Source organism: Trichomycterus rosablanca, chromosome 3, assembly GCF_030014385.1.
Source record: "Trichomycterus rosablanca isolate fTriRos1 chromosome 3, fTriRos1.hap1, whole genome shotgun sequence".
NCBI lineage: Eukaryota > Metazoa > Chordata > Actinopteri > Siluriformes > Trichomycteridae > Trichomycterus > Trichomycterus rosablanca.
The window spans coordinates 32363573-32388590 of NC_085990.1; the positions used below are offsets into that span (position 1 = coordinate 32363573).

General features: G+C 37.2%; 2 protein-coding genes across 8 annotated transcripts in view; one reads left to right on the plus strand and one right to left on the minus strand.

The window, feature by feature from the left end:
• snx16 (sorting nexin 16) overlaps window positions 1-21636 on the plus strand; it is a 39391-nt gene extending 17755 nt beyond the window's left edge. The window contains exons 7-9 of one of the 5 annotated variants that reach the window (XM_062991174.1): window positions 1598-1714; window positions 5166-5256; window positions 21560-21636. In XM_062991174.1, coding sequence (XP_062847244.1) covers window positions 1598-1714; window positions 5166-5256; window positions 21560-21583 — 232 coding nt within the window. In that variant the 3' untranslated portion in view covers window positions 21584-21636. Of the gene's footprint in view, window positions 1-1597; window positions 1715-3610; window positions 3651-5165; window positions 5257-21559 lie in introns of those variants that run through there. The other 4 variants (XM_062991175.1, XM_062991176.1, XM_062991179.1 and 1 more) reach the window with 4 other exon arrangements.
• LOC134309824 (NEDD4-like E3 ubiquitin-protein ligase WWP1) overlaps window positions 10252-25018 on the minus strand; it is a 43872-nt gene continuing 29105 nt past the window's right edge. For all 3 annotated transcript variants that reach the window (XM_062991173.1, XM_062991172.1, XM_062991171.1), the window contains 18 exons: window positions 22775-22944; window positions 21556-21922; window positions 21348-21443; window positions 20344-20518; window positions 18800-18854; window positions 18465-18549; window positions 17824-17952; window positions 17267-17339; window positions 17106-17177; window positions 16925-17013; window positions 16679-16838; window positions 15414-15547; window positions 14709-14849; window positions 14495-14615; window positions 14271-14375; window positions 14039-14135; window positions 13160-13232; window positions 10252-12675 (listed from right to left, as the gene is read on the minus strand). In XM_062991173.1, the coding sequence (XP_062847243.1) occupies window positions 12576-12675; window positions 13160-13232; window positions 14039-14135; window positions 14271-14375; window positions 14495-14615; window positions 14709-14849; window positions 15414-15547; window positions 16679-16838; window positions 16925-17013; window positions 17106-17177; window positions 17267-17339; window positions 17824-17952; window positions 18465-18549; window positions 18800-18854; window positions 20344-20518; window positions 21348-21443; window positions 21556-21922; window positions 22775-22944 (2242 nt within the window). In that variant the 3' untranslated portion in view covers window positions 10252-12575. The remainder of the gene's footprint in view (window positions 12676-13159; window positions 13233-14038; window positions 14136-14270; window positions 14376-14494; window positions 14616-14708; window positions 14850-15413; window positions 15548-16678; window positions 16839-16924; window positions 17014-17105; window positions 17178-17266; window positions 17340-17823; window positions 17953-18464; window positions 18550-18799; window positions 18855-20343; window positions 20519-21347; window positions 21444-21555; window positions 21923-22774; window positions 22945-25018) is intronic.

Consider the following 25018-nt stretch of genomic DNA (forward strand, 5'->3'; position numbering starts at 1 on the left):
TATCTTTTCATGGGACAACACTGACAAAATGACACTTTGACACAATGAAAAGTAGTCTGTGTGCAGCTTATATAACAGTGTAAATTTATTCTTCCCTCAAAATAACTCAATATACAGCCATTAATGTCTAAACCACCGGCAACAAAAGTGAGTACACCCCTAAGAGACTACACCCCTAAATGTCCAAATTGAGCACTGCTTTTCATTTTCCCTCCAAAATGTCATGTGATTTGTTAGTGTTACTAGGTCTCAGGTGTGCATAGGGAGCAGGTGTGTTCAATTTAGTAGTACAGCTCTCACACTCTCTCATACTGGTCACTGAAAGTTCCAACATGGCACCTCATGGCAAAGAACTCTCTGAGGATCTTAAAAGACGAATTGTTGTGCTACATGAAGATGGCCAACACCCTGAAACTGAGCTGCAGCACAGTGGCCAAGATCATCCAGCATTTTAAAAGAGCAGGGTCCACTCAGAACAGACCTCGCGTCGGTCGTCCAAAGAAGCTGAGTGCACGTGCTCAGCGTCACATCCAACTGCTGTCTTTGAAAGATAGGCGCAGGAGTGCTGTCAGCATTGCTGCAGAGATTGAAAAGGTGGGGGGTCAGCCTGTCAGTGCTCAGACCATACGCTGCACACTACATCAAATTGGTCTGCATGGCTGTCACCCCAGAAGGAAGCCTCTTCTGAAGTCTCTACACAAGAAAGCCCGCAAACAGTTTGCTGAAGACATGTCAACAAAGGACATGGATTACTGGAACCATGTCCTATGGTCTGATGAGACCAAGATTAATTTGTTTGGTTCAGATGGTCTCAAGCATGTGTGGCGGCAATCAGGTGAGGAGTACAAAGATAAGTGTGTCATGCCTACAGTCAAGCATGGTGGTGGGAATGCCATGGTCTGGGGCTGCATGAGTGCAGCAGGTGTTGGGGAGTTACATTTCATTGAGGGACACATGAACTCCAATATGTACTGTGAAATACTGAAGCAGAGCATGATCCCCTCCCTCCGGAAACTGGGTCGCAGGGCAGTGTTCCAGCATGATAATGACCCCAAACACACCTCTAAGACGACCACTGCTTTATTGAAGAGGCTGAGGGTAAAGGTGATGGACTGGCCAAGCATGTCTCCAGACCTAAACCCAATAGAACATCTTTGGGGCATCATCAAGCGGAAGGTGGAGGAGCGCAAAGTCTCGAATATCCGCCAGCTCCGTGATGTCGTCATGGAGGAGTGGAAAAGCATTCCAGTGGCAACCTGTGAAGCTCTGGTAAACTCCATGCCCAGGAGAGTTAAGGCAGTTCTGGGAAATAATGGTGGCCACACAAAATATTGACACTTCAGGAACTTTCACTAAGGGGTGTACTCACTTTTGTTGCCGGTGGTTTAGACATTAATGGCTGTATATTGAGTTATTTTGAGGGAAGAATAAATTTACACTGTTATATAAGCTGCACACAGACTACTTTTCATTGTGTCAAAGTGTCATTTTGTCAGTGTTGTCCCATGAAAAGATATACTTAAATATCTGCAGAAATGTGAGGGGTGTACTCACTTTTGTGATACACTGTATATGTGTTTGCTCTTGTGTGTTTCAGTGGTGAGTCTTTAACCCCGGAGAGCTTGTATGGTCTTTCTGCCCAGGGCAGTGAAAGCAGTGTGGATGCAGAGTCTTCTACCGCTGAGGCTGATCAGGATATATCAGAGGAAAATATGTACGTCTTGTTTCCACTGCTTAACACACACACTTTTAATAGGACCATCAAACTCCTTTAGAATTTCTTTAAATTGTATTTGTTTACTTATTTTTAATTCACTTTAATTAGTACTGCGAACAAATATTCACAGAAGTGTATGCTGTGCATTTGATTTTTAGACATCATAAATGGTCAAGATGTTTCATTTTAAAATAGGCCAAAAACAAACCTTTTTTCCAAAAAAGTTGGGACATTTTGTGAAATTCAATAAAAAACAAAAACACTTGACCTTTTATTTTTCCAGTAAAACACTATATATGTTTCTATCACAGGAAAACTCTGGTGGTGTCCATTCAAAAGTTTTAAATATAAAAAGAATTTTAGGACACATTCTGTGCTTTCTTAATCAGAACATTGCTACTTTACATTACAAATGTCATGCATATATTAATTATATTTGTGTTTTCAATAAACATATCTGAAGAGAGATCCTAAATAAACCACATTTTACAATTTACTGCACTTTGAAAAGGTACATTGGAGGGTTTCCGAGCATGAAATGACGTGTTTAATGTTTTGCCACAGCCCCTCAGTGGGCTCATGGGTCAGGACTTTGACTTGAACACTCCTGAACCTTAATTTTGTTCCTTTTGAGTAATTTAGACATGGACTTGCTTGTGGGCTTTGGATCATATGCCTGCTGCTTAAAATTAAAGCACCCCCAGATCACTACCACCACTATGATCATCCGTTAGTATGATGTCCTTATGGGGAACATGGTGTTAGCTTCATGCCAGATGTAGTGGGACCCATGTCTTCCAAAATTTTATCTTTGACTTAGTCCGCAGAATATTATACCTAAGTGTGTGAGAAAACATATTTTAGGGTGCCACACTGCCGTTTATACTGTTTGTTTATTTGAACTAATCACCTACACTAGACCATCAGGACCATCAAACTTAAGTCTGTTGATTTTATTCCCCATATTTTACCAGTCCTCCAGTCTTTTACACTCTTAACTCTACATATTTGTGCTTATTAAGGATGCTAAGTATGTTCAGCAACACTTGGCTGTGTTCCTGTTTCTTAGGTCACTTTGGCACACTGCAGCCTTTTCCCCACTGTTTCATACACACTGCTGATCCCTGTTGATTACTTGGGTCAATAAACAGTGTTTAGAGTTTTATATGCCACCCCCCCTTCACTTTTTTTCTTTCAAGTTTACATAATGTAGGGTCAGATCTCTTAGGAGTATTACAAATGACCTACAGACCAATTAAGCTTCAGACGGTACAACCTAGATACTCATGCCAATTTTCTAACCCAGTTTAGCTAATGCTGGTAAGTGTGTGCCTTTTGAGTGCTGTTACACTGAATGAAATAAGTAACACATTGTTGTTAAGATTTTTAAATGGTTTTAACTCACTGATCTCTTTATGTGGAACACATATTTAAACTATTCATATACTTTATTTTTATTTTAAAAACATTGTTTTCAAGATTTTCAGCTTTAAGATTTTTTTCCCCAAATAATCAAAATTCGTCTCTGATTGAGCTCCATATAAAACAACATGCATTAACCTACTGTTTTGTTCATAGTAATTTGGCTAAGACGCTCTGACTATTTAATTGCTGGAATCTAGCACCCCCTGCATTAATGTTTATGCCACAATAGCCATAATGTCAGTTTAATAAAGCATAAACTAGGTATACCAGCTGTTTAGAACGTAGTGGCTGTGGTAAAACACAATGGCCATGTTGTCCTAGGATAAGATTCAGATTATGGCCTGACATATGGGTGCCCTTGGTAAAACCTTTGTTAAAAGCTATTTTTAAAATTGTACCAGCTAAAAGATTGAAATGCTAGTCTGTGATCCCTGACCCTTTTAATCTTTTGTTTTTGCCTTTCTGCAGTGAGGTAGAGCCAGTTTGACCTATAGTGCAATAGTGTAAGGTACTTGCTGTGTTTTGTTTTTCAATTCGTGTCTTTACGCTCCTGTAGATGTGTCTGTGCTGACTTCAATGCTCTATGTATCTGTGTCCACACACACAAACAATGTATTAATATGATCATTAGTAATGTCAAGACTGGTAATGCAGTCTCTTTTGTGAGTTAATGTTTCTTTTATAGCTTTTTCTTAGACAAAATGCTAATGCCAAACCAGCAAGCTTTCTGTGCTTTACCACCAAAAACTGCAGTTTTTTCTCAGTTTAAATTGAGTTACTATGTATGATAGGGGCGGCACGGTGACTAAGGGGGTAGCGCTGTCGCCTCACAGCAAGAAGGTCCTGAGTTCGATCCCCAGGTGGGGCGGTCCAGGTCCTTTCTGTGTGGAGTTTGCATGTTCTCCCCATGTCTGCGTGGGTTTCCTCCGGGTGCTCCGGTTTCCTCCCACAGTCAAAAGACATGCAAGTGAGGTGAATTGGAGACACTAAATTGGCCTGACTGTTTTTGATATAAACTTGTGAACTGATGCATCTTGTGTAAGCAGTGACTACCGTTTCTGTCATGAATGTAGCCAAAGTGTAGAACATGACGTTAAAATCCTAATAAACAAACAAACTATGTATGATAGTCCCCCTAATAAAAAAAACCTTAGTTGCATTTTTGTGTATCACATTACTTAATGATTTTACCAGTGTCATTACATAGCTTGTCAGTTTAAGCCCATGCTTTCACTAACAGAGTGTGCAATTTGGATGAACTTTGTGGACACATACCACAAGCTTTCGATTTTGCTGAACAGTCATAATAATTGGCATACTTGTCTGTCATACTTGTTGACTGCCTGGAACTTGGGAATGTCATTGTTGTGTTCCACTTTGTTTTTTCGACAGCTGTGTTTTGGCATAGTAAATATAAAAACACTTTTGCCGAAAAATTTGCCTTTAATGTCCTTGTTGCACAACTCGGTGCGATATACTGATTTTACATACATACATACATACATACATACATATAGTAAATACACAAATATGTAATCTAAAATTTTGCTACATTTATTTTAAAACGGTCAATTGACACTAAATAGGATGCTGCTATTGGTGGATTTGACCAATATTTTTCCAGGGATCTTAATATATAAGGGATTTATGTAGAATATCAGCTTTCTTAAATTAAATGATATGTTTTCAAAGCCAAATGTGCAATGTTCCAAAGTTGGTTTACATAGAACATATTCTTAGTTCTTAAATGCTGAAAATGTGGGATGTTTTTTGCTAGATTAATGGCTCTGGCACCATGTCAGGGAAAAAGTAGTAGTAGATATTGTGTAGCTGTCTCTTCTCCCTGTCACATGTGTGGATACTAAAGTGAGTCAGTCTGTGTCAATTTGTCCTCATTACTTCTGATTTGTCTAAAAACTTTTCTAAGTCTAGGTTGTATTGTGTTGTATACTGACAAGTTAACTGCAGAGTCAGCTGTCTGTGTACTGTGCGTGAGTATTGAATATTTTCTCTGTTCTTTTAGCAGGTGTGAGCAGCAGCCGACACAGAGTTCCGCAGTGTGCTGGTGTGGGCCAGCTATTAGCAGATCACCTCCTATCATACAGGTCACTCAGGTGAAGCAGTAAACTACATAAAAAGACACTTATTTTTTAATAGAAAGAAACACAGTAAAAAGGGTTTGTATAGGGAGATATATCACGACTTCCAAAATCAAATATACTGCAGGGCTTTGCCATTTCAGCATCAAGTAATAAGATTAATTTAGCCTGTGGGTTTGTTCTCAACCAGACTGTAATGACAGAGACAAACTGGGTAATTTTCCTTGAAACACAGATAATTATTCATGAAATGTCAACTGTGCGACAATCCAGAAACAGAGACTGCTTTTCTCTTGACACATTTCTGCCATTGGGACCTAAAATGGCCATAGGCAATGCCATTTTGTGACAAATGCATTACTGCCCACATTAACTCAGGAATGACTAAGAAACGACTGATGAAGACTGAGGATTCCCTGTGCTTTGGTGTTCCATCAAGACTATGATTATATTCATAAGCTAATGTAGAATTGTTCCAGTTGGTAGTGCATCACCAACTAACATACCTCTATGTATAAGTTTGCCTTTTTGTTTCATGTTGCTTCATACTGCATTTGCTTTATTCAAAATAGGAAATCATGTGGGTAGGTGTAGTAATAATGCACTTGCTTAAGCCTGGGTTGTTAGTTTTCTGTTTTGATTTTATTTCACAACTTATATGCTTAAGCACTAAACGAACTTTATTGTAACCACAAACGTCGAGATTTCTTTGAGCAAATTGATATCATGCAGCATCTAAACTAGTAATAGATTTGTGGCATAAGGTACATAACATATTGTTAATTTTGTTAAGATAAAGCTGGCTGGTTTCAGATATAGCCTACAAGGCCATGCAATTTATGCAGATTGATTAAGACAACACCTGACAGTGGGCATAAGGACAGTGTGCACTTATCAGTGGCCTTGTCATAAATGCTGTCTTCCTACTCATCAAATCAAATCCTGATCAGTTAAATCATGCTTTATTGTATTGACCAGAATAGTATAACTACAACATGCTTTGCTCTTTAATACTGGGAAAATACTCACTAATGGTTCAAATCACTTAAAGAAATGCATTTATTTATCTTCTAAAATGATTTACCCTAAATATATTTTGTAATATTTACACTAATACCACAAATACCATATGCAGAAGTGAAATGGAGTTTCAAGTTCATACCTTTCTAAAGGAAAAATATTGAGGCGTCTTCTTGGCCAACCTACTGTACCGCAGGAATTTGGTTTCAGTACTATTTTTGCACATCTGGTCAAGGTAAATGCTCTAATTAATTAGCTGTATTGACTGTGTTAAATTTGGGGTGGAACTGTACTCTGTAAAATAGTAGATTGGTCATGGCCCAGGTGGCGCTGCGGGATACTCCACTAGCACACCAGCGCTCAGTTTCTAAACACCCCAGTTTGAATCTCGGCTCTGCTAACGGTCGGTTGGGTGCCATCTAGCAGGCACAATTGGCAGCCTGCAGCAGACAAAATTGGCTATTGGATCTGTTGTCTGGGAAAAGACCGGACTAAGTGGGTGGGGTCTTTAAATGCTGTGCAAGTGTGTGAATCCCACAAGGTATGGGCGAAAAAGAAGGCGAGGGAATGTGCACACGTCGGAGGGGGCGTGGAGCAGGCAAATATACCCTCCTTGAACGCGATCAGGATCACTAGCAGCGGAAGACTAATTGGCTACGCTAAAAAGGGAGAAAATGCATAAATAAATAGAAAAAAAAAATAGTAGATTGGTAGGAGCTGGATCAGTGATCACTGCTATAACTTTTTTGTATTTGATCTAATTCAAAACACTATTTTCCCAATTTGTTTCAATGTTAAATTCATTTGATCACTTACAAAAAGGAATATCGTTACCTAATATTTAGTGTAATATTCAGGGCCAAAATGAATGTGTAATACTGGATATGTATTTAATCTGATAAATCTTTATACAGGGTGTCCCTAAAGTCTGAACACATAGGCAAAATGCATATTTTCAATATATTTCAATAATTATTTAAACAATATTATATTTCATTAGAATATTAATCAATAACATCTTCAATGTGTTTTCTACTATTTGTGATGCAATATGTATGTATGTGTGTGTATTTTAGTAAACATATAGTTTCTATGTGTCCAGACTTTAGGGACACCCTGTAAATCATAAATCATTATTTTTATTAAGATGATCTGTTGACATTCACTGTCATTTGCACTATAAAGAATATCATCTTAGGGCTTCTAAATGGCTGCACAACAAACAGTTCATTTTATTATTGGGAGATTGGAGTTTGAACTCAGAAAATGCTGTAGTCATTAAGAGCATAACTGACCCTTAGTACTGATGACTTTTGTGTTTTTCCTGTCAATATTCCAGACTTAGCAGTCTTAGGCATCTGTTGTGGGCATCTAATGTATGCAAAAAATCATTTAGCACCCTGCCCAGTGATGTTGCATGTGCTGCTGTCAGTTAGAAGGTGTAATCTGGCAGTAAATATATTTGAAATTAAAATCGTATTCTTGGTATAAAAGACAAAAGTAGATGGACAAGGTTGCAGTTTTAATTGTGCACTTGCCATTACCTTTCCAGTTTGTAAAACAAAGACAGATGCTAAAAAAAGACACCTATAAACATTTCATTAACTATGCAAACTAAATTTGGTCTCAGTTTTAATCAGCCACATACATATATTAACTTGACTGACTGTGGTGTATATTAGTTGTGTTGTCAGAGTTGTGAGAGATAAGACGGGTAGCACAGTTAAGAAAAAGCAAAGCCTAGTGCAAAAATGGACTGCATGTTATTGAGACCATTGAAGCACTAGTAGCCTTAGTATGTCTATTAGAATGTATACGTATTTGCATTGTCACCATCACCACTTCGTAGCGGCACTGCAAAAAATAAATAGTCAATGGCATTTGCTACTCGTAAATTGCCACATATGGTCACATTGCACTTTAATGTCTAGTGGTATATGTCGCTCGTAGGCTAGCTGGCCATACTTTTTCATGTTTACTTTTTTGGATTTAAATAAAGCTTAGTGCCTTTCATTTGCAGCACATGTAGACATACGACCTGTGTGTGTGTGAGAAAATATGCAGGTCCCCTCAGCTTCAATGCTAACATAGTGCCTTGCATTTCATCTAAATGAATATGTACAGTTAATTAGATCAGATAAAGAGGAATTTGCATACATTTAAAAAAAGTCATAAATGCAACATAACAGTTAAATAAATCTGTTTTCATTTATATGTTTATTTTTGTCTTGTCATACAGTCTAATTCTTATTTATCATGGGTTCTTATTGTAATGTAACACTAGAAAATGGGATGTGGTTATAAATGTCCTGTCTTTCAGATAATCAAAAATGTTGTGTTTACATGATGACACACTTAAAAGATTTATTATCCCTCACTGATAATAAATTCTAAGTATTTTCACTTTGTTGTACCGTGGGTGTATTTGTTCAATTGTTATTTAGTATTTGTCTGTTTAGCTCAGCTGTTTACGGTTGCAAATTTGTTATAGCTTTTAGGGGTTGATGGGTATGTTTTTAAACACACATGTAAATACTGTTGTTGGAATAGTCTGCAAAGCTTTTATGAAATCATAAAAGGCATTTATTTTTGCCATACAGTGTTTGATCAGTAGATATCATTTACTTGAAGGCTGATACGAATGACTCACTGTTAGCTAAGAGACTAGAAAATAAATGTTAGAGCCTGTATGGCAAATAAAAATAATATTTAAAAATCAAATAATTTTATAAGGTAACCAGACAAAACATGACACATCTTGGGTTCATACTGTCTGCAATGAATTGATTTGACCTGTCCAGGGTGTTTCCTGCCTTTTACCCAATGACTTGATAAAACAATGGTAAAACAGACAATAAGTAACTGAATGAGAAAACTGAAATAGAAGCAAGCATGTATACTAATGGTCTCAATTCTGGCTATCACTGAATGTGTAAACAAATATGTGTAAACATAACTTTATATACAGTACTGTGCAAAAGTCTTAGATCTGTTGTTTTAGCAATTGTATAATGCCCGGATATCATTAATTATCAGTCTCTTTATTAGAATACAACAAGAAAATACACAATTAAAATGTATGCAGTTTAAAAAAAAAATGGGGAAAAAAAAAACTGAAAAACAGCTTTTATAGGCTAAGGTGACAAGTAGTGTGACCTAGAAATAGAAAGGAAGACTTCCAGTCCTGATTGATTTTGCAAAACCTTCTGTCCTGGTTTGGGGCTGCATTTTTGCCGGTGGTGTTAGTCATATTGTATGAATTGATGGAATCATAAATGCTGAAAAGTAGACATTTTAATGCGTCATGCTTTTTTTTCTGGAAAGCGCCTGATTGGAAATCACTAAGTGACTTGCATATATGTGAAGGAACCATTGACCCACGTCAATGGATATTTGGATAATAGAGAGACACATGCTGCCATCAAGGTGACGTATTTTCCCTTGAAGTTTATGGTTATTTCAGCAAGATGATGCCAGGCCTCATTCTGCACATGCTTCAACAGCTGGCCTTCATAGGCTCCAGAGAGTGCATGTGCTTGATAGCCCTGATCTGACTATTGAAAATGTATGGAGCAGCATGAAGAGGAGAATTACACAATGGCTACCACAGACTGTTGAGCTGCTGAAGTCTCTCGTATGAAGCAAGAATGGACAACAATTCCACCTGCAAAACTGCAACAATTAGTGTCCTTAGTTCACAACAAATTAAAAAGCCTTATTAATAGGAAAGATGATGGAACACAGTGCTAAACATACCTGTCTTAACTTTTTTTGATTGTGTTGCAGGCATCAAATTCTAAATGTGTATATATAAAAAATACAGGTAATTTGTTTAGTGAAAGCATCAGAAATCTATGTACTCTTATCAGTTAAAGATTGTTTTTATTGAACTTTACAAATGTTTGGATATATAAATTACCACTATGCACCACCAAAGTTTTAATGCATATTTTCCTCTTAAAATTCAAGATTTAAAACACATCCACTTACTTAAATAGAAAATGTGTTTATTTGTAATGCACAAGTAAATCACATACTGGCATTTGAATTTCATTTTTTGGAGCAAGGATACAATGATATTTTAAAAATGGCAATGGCATGTCCTCGCACAGTATAACATCTTGATTTTAGAAGGGGCGGTACTGAGGACACTTGGTTACATTGTTTTCAGTCTGAAGTTTTACTTTCCAGTGTTCACAGTCTTCATTGTGGCTGTTCAGTGTGCATCACTAGTCAATGAAGAAGATAACTAGTCATAACTGAGGAGAATAATTTAACTATAGCAACAACAACAAAAAATAGTAGCACTGAAAGATTATCAGCAAAGCTTGAGCCGGTCAGTGACGCCCATTCATGCTGTATTGCCTATTCACTCATACTTTCACACTCATACTTTACTTTTTACTAATGAACGGCTAGAATTTAAGAAACCCACAACTGTCCAGTCCAGGTCATGCACAAGTTCTCACATCCCTGTCAGGTTCTCACCTCTTTGCAGTCAAGGTGAAGAGCAAATGCACAATGGTAAAGATGATATAGGGCACTAGTTAAATTACAACATTAAGCCTCTCCTCAATCACAGTCAACTCTCTGACATATTCCCATGATGGTTTCTGTTAATATGATTCTAAGGGCTTGACGGCACTTGTTAATAATATAAAAAGGGAAATGTATCTGTTTACAGTAAAGTAAGATAAGATAAGATAATCCTTTATTAGTCCCACAAAGTAAAGCAACTTAAAGGAATACTCCAACTTGATTTCTATTGGATGTGTATATAGTAGTGATGTGTTCATCAAATACAAAATGTTTATACTGTGGCTGAAATGGCCTAAATATTGGTTCACATTCAACATTTTTTGTTAACCATGTGACATTTTGTATTATTCTTTATTTGCATTTCTTTTTCTCTCCTAATGTAGCTGTTTCCAATTCCTCACCAACTCCTGTGTACTCGCCAGCCTCTTTTTACCTGCCAGAGAGACGTATCGCCTCTTTGCCAACCCTTAAGCTGGCGCTTTGACCAGCCAGCAGAGGTCGCATTTTCACTAGAAATGTGGAACCAGCTTTGGCCTCCTCTATCAGGCTTTGCCAGTTGTGCCTGTTACGACACCTGGAAAGGTTGACAGCACAACTGAGACTGATACAACACAGCTTATCCATTTGCACACAGACCACAAACTATTTAAATAAATGTCAACGTTTTACAAAAGCTGCTTGCAGTAAGTCAGCTTGATTATTGAGCGTTTAACATAATATTATCAGCCAAACTTATGTCAAGCCTTTTCATACAAATTAGGTCACTATTAAACCAGGCTTACCATGTACATAGAAGTATGTAAGTGAAGCTACAAACAGAAATAAGAATGTGAACAATGTTACATGTGTAGCCGCTGTGTGTACTCTGGCCTCTGGGGTTTTTTTTTAGTAATGGGACATGATTGGTGGTCACATACAACAAGATACACTGTATCTATGCAGTAAACAAAGGTTAAAAACTGGAGTATTCCTTTAAAGATGACAGAAGATGATAGTGGTGGATTATACTTTTGTTTAGTTTTGTAACAAACTAATTGGCTTAACAAATATTGTCTAAATATGCTAACAAAATAATAGTCTCCTGTTTTTACTGTGGCTGATGATAAATCAAATAAGACCTAATAACTCTTCAGTGTACTACATGCACAGAGCAAAATGAAAAGAAGAAAGTAAGCTGGGAATTTTTACTTCTACCTAAGAACATGTACAAGGTCTCTAACGTGCCGCAGCACATAGCAGAGAAATACTTTTGGTCTAAAGTGACAACTGCAATACCGTCAGAAAAACAGACTTTTTGCATGATATGCCTCAAATTATGGATTAGGGAGAAAGGTTGAACTTTTTTGAAGACAGCCATGCAACCGCAGCACAATCACAAATTAAAACCCAAAAAATAAAAACGAGAGAAGAGAAAACCCAGGCATCAGACTGAACACTACAATCATTCTTGAAAAGCTCTATAAAACTAGAGCCGTTATGGTTTAATTAGAAAATTCTCTCAGATTTTTGTCATTATCTTTTTAGAAAACAAAAAAGAAAAGAGCATTATTGTACTTAGATTTTTGCTTTTTAAAAGAAAAAGCTAAAAGTTGCATAATCATGAAGAATAATGTTATGGAGATTGCTAAATGAGGTTTCAGATTAAGATTTGGTTTAAAATGACAAAATAGCTTTATGTACATTGGTAGATTTCTGTGCAATTTCCTTTTGTGTGTCGCTGTTGTCCCCCTTTCTCTTGGCTTGGCCGGACACACTGTACAGAGCGGGATCGCTCTCTACTCTTGGCCAAATCCTTCCGTCTCTTCAATCGCAAAAAGAAGCTTCTCTTTCAGCTGTTCAAAGCTTTTGTAGGGGGGCAAATCCAGGCGATTAAAGCTGTAGAATTCAGACAACAAGATAAGTGTGATGAAGCTTATAAAATGGCATTAAAACAATAATTCTGTACAGGGTTCTCACAGGTTCTCAAAACATCATTTTTTTCCAAAAACGCTTTTTTTTTCGGAAATTTATGGCCCAAGTAACTTAAAAAGTTGCATTTACTACTACAGCATAGCAGCAGATTGTGTTATTTTCTATGAATTACTTTTGGGGTCTTCTATTAGCATCCTTCATGAATTGCTCTTATTTTTTTCTTTTTTACTCTGATCATGTAAATATTATATATCAGATCATAAGAGTAGTAAAAACTGTGCCAAATCAAGTATGCAGACCAAAAAAATCCACTGTAGCGACCCCAAATACATGAGCAGCCAAAAGAATTTAAAAAATAATAAGTCTTGACAAACAAATTACATTTGTCATTGAGGATCCAATGTAGACAACCTGTTGTAGTATAAGTAAAAATAAAAGTTTACTTTACCATGTATGACTCCGGGGAAGCCAAGTGTCCTTTCCAACCTTCTCAATACAGAATTTTTGAGGTCCGTTACTCCCTATTAAAATAGTATATTATTAGCATTACATTTTATGTTATTATTTTTTATAAGCTTCCTTGTACCTACAGTAACTGTTTTTTAGATTTGTTAGATACAGTTTTGTAGTTTATCTATTGAAAATGCACATTGTATGCATTATTTTTGATTCTACCCATAAGGTTTATATAAAATTCAGTTTATTTGCAGTGTAAGGCAGTGAATTTAAAACTGTTTAGCTCCATGCTGCACTGGTTGGTAAATATGTGGCATGACTGTATAGATCTGTATTAAATGAGTGTAGGGCATGAGATATAATCATTAGAATCATGTAACCCAGTGTTATCCTGCTACATCTGCCTAATAATGAACTTAGTGGTAATTAGCAATTTAATCGTGTTTTTTTTTTTTTTTGTTTCATGAGTTGTGGGCACGGTGGCTCAGTGGGTAGCACCGTCGCCTCACATCAAGAAGGTCCTGGGTTCAATCCCCAGGTGGGGCGCTCTGGTTCCTTTCTGTGTGGAGTTTGCATGTTCTCCCTGTGTCTGTGTGGGTTTCCTCCAGGCGCTCCGGTTTTCTCCCACAGTCCAAAAACATGCAGTCAGGTTAATTGGAGACACTGAATTGGTGTGTGTATGTGTGTCTGCCCTGCGATGGACTGGAGTCACGTCCAGGGTGTTACTGTGTGCCTTGCGCCCATTGAAAAGCTAGGCTCCAGCACCCACCTGCGACCCTAATTGGATAAGCGTTTAAGAAAGTGAGTGAGTGAGTGACTTCACATTGCAGTGAAGTCACACAGCAGGTTTCATGCTTTGTGCATTTCTCACCCATGAGTTCAGCGAAACCTCCCAAAGGTAGCCTACAGGTACCGGTGACAAACTGCATCAGCCGTAACCGAACTTCGTTGTCCACTTCTTTCACAAACTGCAGACAGTAGAGTTTACACAAGAAAAACACTGTCAAATATGTGCTGTGCAGTTCACTTCAGTGTTTGTACTGTGCTTATTTTAATGTAACAAAAAAAAACAACTGATGGTGTTTAAAAGAGATGTAGCGCACCTGCCAGAACCACATGATCTGTTTGCTGTTCCTGGTATAGTGGCGATACACAGTGTTTCTCTGCCAGTCCTGCAGGTCCACCTCCTGCATACCACAAAGCATCACCTAAAACACAGACACACCGAGATTAAGTCATACCTAGCACACTGTATTGTTATTATAACCCATATAAATTGAGCAATATTTGTATTAGTTGTATTCAGAATAAAAACTGTAGGCTTTACCTCAAGTTCTTTCTCATCAAAGTACTGTAGCCACTGCAGTGGAACCACCTCATTAAACCCATCCAGAAACGCTTTGGTCTGCCCCTCAACACCCCTAGAGAACCGCCATTCTGCCATTAACCTTCAAGAGGAGAAGACAATTTTTTTTAGTCAGAATGAAGAACTCTCTTTGCACAGGCATATCTCACTCTCACAGTGAAGCATCATTCCTTACCCGATATACTCCTCTTTGTTCTCCTCAGTTACTAGAATGTTATCACCGTCGGGTTTAAGGTTGTGTGAGGTGATTTTGCCCAGGATCTCCATGTCAACGGTGAAGTACATTTCTAAACCACATTCTTCAATGTTGTTGTCCCTGCAAACGGATCAGTGTAATGAGTAGGAGCATGCACGTTAATACTGCAATGAAGGGGTTGCAGTACAATGCACCTTTAAATCGAATACAGTAAACTTCTGAGATCGGAAATGGCACTAAGGGTTTGAGAGACAACATTTCAGCTACTGGGGGCTGTGAGAAATTATTGGCATCTGTTATTGCATATGTCATACTTAAGGGTTTTTGTTCTTTTAACACAACATAAAATGTTGTACAATGAGAGAGCTTTAAAGAAATGTAATTCATGCCCAAACCAATTTCTATTAAACAATCAAAAATATGTAAATGTGATTAATGTAAATTAATTGTATAACCTCAGTTTTCTTTGTGTCATGACCTTAAATCCTAGGTGTTTGCACTCGTAAATTACACAGTGATGCCACTGCATTGTGGAACACAGTGAATATATATATATATGTATATCTGTAAAACAAAACAAACGGGTTTAGTGGCATTTATATAACCCTAAAACTAAGGGTGACTGAGGGTACACTCACTAATCAAACCCTAAACATACCCTCCTTGCTACAATCTAAAGCATACCTGATCCAGATCAAAGAGTTGTAGAACTCTGGGTCTATGGATTCCAAGTCTTTTAGCAGGAGCTTCTTGTTGAGCATACGCTTGTAGAAGGGGAGGGAGAAGCCTGTATCGATAAACTTTCCATGGAAGAGTGCCTGTAGGTAGACAGTACAGAGAGACATTCATTAACCTATGAAACACTATCAGGTCTTATGCAGGGAAGGACGCTTGTAAATAATAATAATAATTGGTTTGATTAAATCAATGCATACCTTTTTTCCGCTCTTATATTGTGCATTAATATTTTGTTAACACTGTGCTTGTGTTATAATAAGGAAATATAAGTTTACCAAAAAATGATACATTTTTATGTATGTGTTTACTGATGCTAAAATCTGTTGCTGGTCTGATGCACATTAAAGCCCGGGTACATTTGGAGAAACACCTACTTAATCAATAGAACATGAGAGTGAATGTTGTTGCGAATACAACATTTTTTTATAAAATAAAGAAACAAAAATCAAAAACCACTGAATTTCATACTGAATATTCTGACAACACCTTCCACCAAAAAGTACTTCCACAACAAATGAGTTGTTGCTATGCAACATTAATAATTCCTCAGTCTGTACAATAAAAATAAACACTTTTTAAGCATTTCTTTGTGTGAAAAAGCTGTGCTGTTACCACAAATAACTTCTCAACCAATCCGATTGTAAGGTCAGAACTAACTGTTGTATAAACACACATATAGCATTGTGATCAATTGTCTACTCCAGTAAACAAATGTTTGGAGGAAAATAAAACTGCCTGAGGTATTTCTTGTGGAAACAGTGTTTTATAGGGAATAAATGAAGTCATACTTTGCACATATAAATCATAATAAAGTGCTTTATTTTACGATTTAAGAAAAAATCTGGAGAAAATCAGGCTACTCTTTACAGAAAAGTAGCCAAACATAAAAAAATTTTTCCTAAATCGTAGGTAAAATGCATTAGTTAGAACAAACACAAACAACATGTGGAACAGAGCTTTAAGTGTAGAATTTAAGGTGTGAGCTGATAGAATCAGAAACAGGCTTTATTGGCCAAGTATGCTCACACATACAAGGAATTTGTCTTTGGTTACACGGATGGTCGCAGTTCACGAAAAATACAATAAAGACATTCTTATCACACACAACTCACTCTCTCTCTAACACACACATTCATACATATAAACATAAGCATGTGCAATTAACATTATGGGTTAAAACCTAAGAAAGTGTGTGGGGCAAAAGCCCTTACCATGGCAATAAATCGGCCGATAAAGCAAAAGTAGGACAGGTGGTCTGGGTTGATGGTAGAGGCAGGGTTTATCTGCAGACAGTAGTTGCTCTTGCCAGCATACTCAAAAAGACAGTACATTGGGTTCAGCACCTCATGTGAAAGAAGGAAAAACCACTCCCTAGAAAACAAAAACAAATGTCAGTTGAAAATGTTTAGAGTAAATGTTATTTATAATGAATATTAAAAATATGCAAGTGAAAGAACCTGGCCAGGCCTCCATAGTCCAGTCCCTCCTCTCCTCTGAAAATAACATACAGCCTTCTCCTAAGGTCATATGGCTTCAGAGCCATTATCTAAAAAACGAACAAAAATGCATTGAACAAACATTTGTTGATCTATGATGAGTGAACTTGCAAAACATATATATATAAAAAAAAAAACTTACTTGTTGAAAAGAGTCCTCAAACAATGTCTGTCTAGACACTGTGATTTTAACATGACTAGGTAGCGCGTTGGACTGGGGGGAAAAAAGAAAACAGTGAGGTTTAAAAGGGGAAGCAGGTCCAGAACATGCTGACAACTACATACAGATAAAGTGTCTGTTACCTGGCACAGGTAGCGGAAGTGGGATAGTTTCCACCGGAAGCTGCGCTCGTATGCTATCTGCGGCCCTTTTGTGCTAAAATACAGTGCCAAGACGAGATCAGAGAAACCACAGATCAAACATGCATGGAATTCATCCATAACATAGAATTTAAAATGCTTACAGAGCAAAAAGTATTGAGTCTTAGAAAGTCAAAGACAAACACTAGTACTGAAGCACTAGCTTGGTGTTAAATTCTTTTCAAACAAGAACTTATTACTACAAAAATTGCATCCCTACACTTTGGATGTGATGTGCAAGTGCAAACAAGCATCAGTTTGATCCTGCTGTTCCAGCTTTTCATAGCATCCAGGTGAGAGCTTCAGCTGATACAACAGATCAATACTTTGAGGAATGATTAAACTAAAAGTGAGATGAGGTGTAACGTTCCTGTTTGGTTGGTGAAATAAAAACCAGGAGCCACTGGGATTATTTGTAAATATGTATCAATGTAAATAAGGTCCTTAAAAAATCTTAGAAATTAAAAATTGTATTGGTAAGATTACAGATATGTACTCACACAGAAGATTTGCCAGTCCTTGGGTCACTAAATGTGGTTGTTCGAGTGTTGTGATCCACAAAGTAACGCACTCCTTCACGTGTGTAGCGGATCTCCCAGCCCTCAGGCAGAGGATCTTCATTCTGCAACCTGCAAAATGAAGCAAATAGTATTATAATCATTCAAATGTTTAAGCGATATAAAGTGAAACACTCCAGAAATTTGGGGTTGAAGTAGACATACTGGTGATAGGTAAACTACAAACTTCAAGGGTACTTCAAAATGTTTCTGAACTTTTTTAAACTCTATTTATTAAGAATTTAAAAAACAAATGACATCACTTTTCTACACAGTCACCTTCCAATAAATTTTTTCCAGCATAGTACCAACTTTTTAATGCCATCAGCAAAAAATGTTTTTGGTTGAGTGTGTAGCCACTAATGCACCACTGCTTTCACATCATCATCACATTAAATTCTTCCTCCCCTTAAAGCTGGAAAACGGATGCCGCTAAATCCGGACTATCAGCTCTCTCTCAGTCTCTCAGACACGACCAATTACTACTACTCCCACCCTCACTGTTTCCAACCAAAATATAAAAGCGCTTTTTAAAGATCCCTCGTATATCTACAACTACAGCCACAAACTCAACTGTGACCTACCCTTGTGTTCGTGGGTCTTCCCATTGAGTGGTCTTTGTGTTATGATTGACAAAGTAAACCCGATCGTTGGAATCCACACGTCGCTCTGGGGGAAAAGTTTAAACCTAAAAGTTATACAACAACCCATAAAAACACTGGCTATGTTTTAAGTGTAAACAGGTTTGTTGGGGTTTGATTTAATATACATGTAAGTATATCAATTGCTTTCAAATCTGTTAGACTCTAACCGATTTGAAAGAAATGACAGAGAGAATCTCAGTCATTGAAAGCAATATAAAGATATCTAACAGTTAAAGAATGTTGGGTATACAGCATTACACAGGACCTAAACTTACCCCATCCAGGAGGTAGTGGACCCAGGGGGTCGTTTTCTGCCGACATCATTGAGGCCTGTCTCCGAAACAAGAACCAAAACATTAAAATAAATGAAAAATAAGGACACAGGACAAAAAATAGCCAGTTAAGGTTAAGCAGAGGTAGTCACTTGAATTCTATCTGCTTGTCTGAATGCTTAACTGTCCTTCTAAAACATGCTTTTATACCATCAGATACTCAGCACTAAATAAACTAATCACATCATCAAACAGAGAGATTAATCAGGAGTGAAAGAACCAACAAGGACAACTGACAGAAACATGTGTACAAGTAAAGTAATGTACTTTTCCTCCCAAGCTAACAAACTGCACAGTTTCATTGGTTGAGAGGATTACAGTATATGCAGCGAGTAACAGGGTGCAGGTGAAAGAGCTCAGGGACAAAAGTATTTAACAACACTTCAACTGTCTGCATATGAAAAGTTTTTCAGAATTTTTTTACCACACAAGATTTCACAGTTTGCTCCCACACTAATAATAAGGTGGAATAATAATAAAAATCTAGGTTTTTATGAGCAAGGTTTAGTAGGTGAGCTTGTGTGTTGTAATATTAAGAGACATACCTCATGCAGTAACTGCAGTGTATGAGTACCCAGGGATTTGAACAATAAACTCACAAATACAGAAGGTGCATGCCATATGTAAACACAGCCACTGGGGGGCGTGTATCAGAGCACGCTTAGGAAGGGCATCCAGCCTTAACATTTGAGCCAAATCAAACATGCAACGAATGGCCGAAGGAAACAGCAGTCGAAATGAAACCTTTATTTTAGGGCTGTCGTTTAACGCGTTAATCGCGTTAATTAACGCGTTAAACGACAGCCCTAAAATAAAGGTTTCAAATTTGAATCGCGATTAAAAAAAATTCAGGGGTCCTCCACGACATGAACTCAGACACTCACCTCACTTTTTTTTTTTAACTGGGGCCCATGAGCTCCTAGTTACACCACTGGTGTTGCATCTAGACATGGTTCTTGCAATAAACATTTGCATAACTGTTCAAATTTTGCGTAATTATCAGTTTGCGATTAATTGCGATTAATCCCGATTAATTTGGCTCTTTAATCGCAATTAATCTCGATTAAAATTTTTGATCGCATGACAGCCCTACTTTATTTATTTATATGAGCAAGTGTGGGTAGACATTTGCCACTTTGCAAAATAAAAAGTGCTTATCATTATAAAAGTTTTTGGGAATCCAAAATATTTATGTGCATAAAGAGCAAGGCCATAAATGTAGAGCTGTGAAAAAAGGCTATGGGTTATGATGCATTAAAACCGACATGTTTCTCTGATGAATATAAGACATTTTTTTTTTTGCTTCACTGGCAAATTTAGTAGCTTAAACTGACTCAAGTATTTTTTATATTAAATAACAGACAAAGAAAATACTTGTTTTTCCTCATTGCACCTTACCTACTGAAAACCAACTAATCTATTTAAACAGTGAAACTGATAAAAGCCATCGTATAAGCCATGATGTGTGCATGATGATGACACTGTACCGAATAGAGGTATCTCTGGTTGAACTGATGCATAGCTCCCTGTAACTGGCTTCGCTGGGACTGCCACTGCTCAAAGTTGCGCACTGACTCCATGGTAGGCCGCTGCCACGTGGTGGTCCTTGTGTTGTGATCCACATAGTAGATCCGGCCGCGGTCATCCACTCGCCTCTCCCAGCTAGGTGGAAAAAAAAGTGTCTAAACATACACAGCTGATCCAAAACATTAGGGCCACCCACCACAAATGTGCATGACAATATTGTAACAACTGTGCAAGTCATGGTCAGTGTGCAGCTGTTTTCCCACCCCAACCAAATATGAGCACCCCCGTATTCTCTGTTAACAAAGTATGATGTCCATTCCTACTGGTTACCTAAACCAGTCCAATCCTAGTTTTAGTAAAAAAAAAAAAAAAAAAAAGGATCCATTACTGTGTTTACATGCACACCATAGTCAGATTACTGCAAGAAATCAGGTTATGACAATAATCAGATTACTGGGTTGACATGCACTTTAGTAATCTGATTTTGGAAAAACATCTAAGTTAACATGAGCTATTTAGGAATCGGTTTATCACGTAAGCAAATAACATAGGTAAGCCTTAATATAACCAGGAAACAATAGAGAAACTAGTTGTCAAAAACTATCTTCACTTTTCAGCATTCAGTGCAGCATTACATAGGTAAACACCAAGTCGCTTCAGGTGGAGCAACTTGAAATATTTGCGGTTGCATTTGGTTCCGCAAATATCGGCACATCGACAAACAGACAGTATTTGCCCATTTCCCTTTGGGCAAAAACTTTATGTTTACATCACAACTGTCAAGCTCTTCTTTGTCTGTTTACTTCTTCACCTTATGTAGTGCTTACTATTTCTGGGGGAATGACAACTACAGCAAGACGAATGCCTATACACATATATTGTAATCTGAATAAGGTCTTGATCGACATGTAAACACAATCATCTTACTGTTGGCGTATTACTGTTGCCATTGTAAATTACTCACCCTGGTGGGAGTGGCTGTGGTCTTTCCCATGTGGTGGTTCTTGTATTGTGATCAACATAGTAAGTTCTGCCATGAGGGTCCTTTCTCTGTTCCCAGCTATAAGAACAAAATCATACTTAATTCAATTCAATATAAAATTGACTGTGTACAATTACAGTATTGGCAAAATCTCAAACTTCAGACTAGCGTGATGATGTGTGCATTTTACCCAGGAGGTAAAGGGTCTGAAGTGCTAACGCCGGGGCCAAGCTGACGTGATTTGGCGCCGTCTGTGATCGTGCTGTTGTTCGAAGTAGTGTCTCCTGTGGGTTCGGAGGATGCAGCAGCTGCAGCAGCACCACCAGCAGCACCAGCAGTACTAGTGACTGGCTGAATGACAGGAGTTGAATTGGAGGACACAGAGGCAGCAATAGCAGGAGCAGCACTGCTGGGCTGAGTGCTAGAGGCGGAGACGAGTTGGCGTGGAGACGAGGTGCACAAAGGAACAGAGGAAACACCACTGCTGTCTTCACTCTCATCAGCAGGGGGCAACAGAGGATCTACTGTTGTGGCAGCAGCAGAATTCTCTCCATTACCTGTTAAAATGAGAAGTGACCTTACAGATGTTTACACGACTTTCAAAATACAGTATATCAGTACATTAAAATATGAAACAAAATTTTGTAAGGTGTGTTTTTTTTGTTTTATATATATACAGTGTTTCCTCTAGAATTTTTTTTAGCAGCGGTGGCAGGCACCCTCAACCCCCCATACACCCACGGCCCCCATCCGGTGCAGCGCAAAATTAATTAAAAAGCAAAGAATACATACACTACACAATAAACTTTACACACTATTTATTTTCATAAATTCAGTTGCATAGACTGCAGCCTGGCTTAGAGCACTTAATTTTCCGTGATTTCTTTTTAAAAAAGAGCTCCACGGCTTAAGACTGAAGCTTTTAATAAATGGATCTTTAAATTTAAAATAAAAGAATAAATGTAAGAACAACACAACACAAATTATATTTATATTCAATACTTTTATTAATTGCAACAATATTCTGTGATAAATTACAAGTTAAAATACTAGTAATTCTTTGTATGGGGAGAAATAAAACAAATACACGTGTAGTGTAGTATGTATACATGACAAACTGGATAGAGGAATCTTTTTTCTTTATTATAATTGTCTCTGTAGTTTTGATGATTTCTGAATTAAAATCTCTTAATTTACTAAATAAATGTTGGGGTCAGCACTATTGACCTTGACAGCACTGTTTTAAGCTTAGAATCTAAACAGGCTCCATTCATTAGGCAGTATGTACATGTAGCAGAAACACTGATATATATATATATATATATAGATTTACATAGATTTTTTTTTTTATTATTGTTTTTATTTTATTTTTTTTGTATATTATAATAATCTCAGCATGCATCACTCACCAGTTACACTGCACGTACCCCTGTCCTCAGGGTTCACGCTGGATGTAACTGTCTGGTGGGTGGGAGTGGACTCTGCATCACCATTAAGAAGAGGGGCAGCGCTACCATCACTGTTGTCAGAGGAGTTGAATGGAGTCTCACCTTCAATACCATTTGTGCCATTCACAGAGCTGTGCAACACCATATAAAGAAAATAAAGAACAAGTTAAGAATTAAGTTAACATTCATTTGTAAAAACCATGTGATGCATGTCAAATAAGCCTTGGGATTTTAATAATTTCTACAAATGTTCTTTATCTGTGCTTAAATAATTGAAACATACTTCTTTGTCTAAAAACTCTTAAATTTAAGTTTGTTTATTGTGGATTTCCCAAAAAAAATCAAGTCTACTGAGACAAAATATACACACAACATCTTAGACTTTGCTGGTGCAGGCCGATATTTAACTAAGTGGCATGGCCTGCTAATTATGCCTGTGATTATGATTAATTACAGCTAATGATTTATCTCTGCCCATCTATATACAGTGGTGTTCAAAAAAATAGCAGTCCAACACCATTAACTTGATAAATCACTGTTTTTAGTAGAAGTGATATTTCTACATGGGGATGTTTTTCATACCATGGTGTTACGCCTATTTATCACATACGAGGGATCATGGATCAATTTAAATATATCAGAATACTTGAGCAGATCATGTTGCCCTATGTCGAAGAAGAAATGTCCATGTTTCAACATGACAATGACCCAAAACATCTTGGTTACAGACAAACAAGATTGAGGTAATAGAGTGACCAGCCCAATCCCCTGACTTCAATCCCATAGAGAACTTGTGGGCTGACGTCTGAAACACGTTTTTTTGAGGCAAAACCCAAAATTGCAGAAGAACTGTGGAATGTAGTCTAATCATCCTGGACTGGAATACCTGTTCAGAGGTGCCAGAAGTTGGTCGACTCCATGCAACACAGATCTCGGAAACAATTGTTCTGCCACTAAATATTAGTTCAGTAATTTAAAGTAAAGTGAAACCTCAAACATTTTTTCATGTTATAGATACATTTTTTTAGTTTTTAAAGAAAAATGCTGGCACTGCTATTATTTTGAACAGCCTAATATTCATTTTTCTTAACTTTCTGTAAAGGATGAACACAAACTGGCTACATTTAGTTAATGTTTTGATTTAGAATTGAAAGTGTAGTATTTTCAGTGCATTTGCATTTATGGAAATAAAAGTTATTATAATGATTTTGTGCTTTATTCACTTTTTTAAAGTCACTGCTATTTTTTTAACACTACTGTATGACTAGTTTGGCTGCACCAATTAATCTGAGCCACAGACATCACAATGAAAAGTCTAGAAGGCTCTCTTAGAAAAGCTCTTTCACAAAGTGGATCACTCAAAACTCTGAAATGTCACTTGGAGCAACTTCTAAGCAACTTTGGGTTCCAAGATAATTTGTAAACTCAACTTGTTCATAGGCACAAACTACATAAGCAAAGGTCTCTGAAGTGTGTTGAAGTCATTCCATGTTAAAATTTGTTAAATTATGATATGGCACATGCCATAGTACGTTATCTGTTATCATATTTAGAAAAAAAAAATTTTTGCAGTGACATAAAGCTACTTTTATTTAGGTATGCTTTTTAAAAAAGAAGGCCGGAAAAATTAAATCATTAAATTACTGTTCAAATCAGGGTTATGTTGGGTCAGGATATGTTCTTATCCATCCTTCGATGGCTGTGCATTTCCTTTCTCGTTATCCATAGTGCTCTCGTTCGATTTCCATCTTATCAGACCAGAGATTTTTTTCCATGGTGTTGTCCAGGTACTTTACATACTCTTTGGCAAACACCAAGCATGCCCTCATATGCCTTTTACTCAACAGTGGTCAGTGGCATAATACATAGTTCTGCAGAGATCATAAGATCTCCTTTCATTATGTTTTACCATATCTGCAAGGATTTTTTAGCTCTTTTAGAGTAATTTCTTACCTTTTTTTCTTACCTCCCTGACCAAAGCCCTTCTTGTCAAGATGCCAAATTTGACTGGACAGTGTGGTTATCGATTTAATTTATCACATATATTCTATAAGTTAATCGATTTTAAGTGCTTGACTCTAAATATATACTCTTATTGTATACTTTTTGTATTAGTAACCGTTGGTCTACATTTCCAGAGAACTCTATTTAAACATTTGTGGTACATTGAATAGAGCAGCCAACAATTTATGATAACTGGGGAGT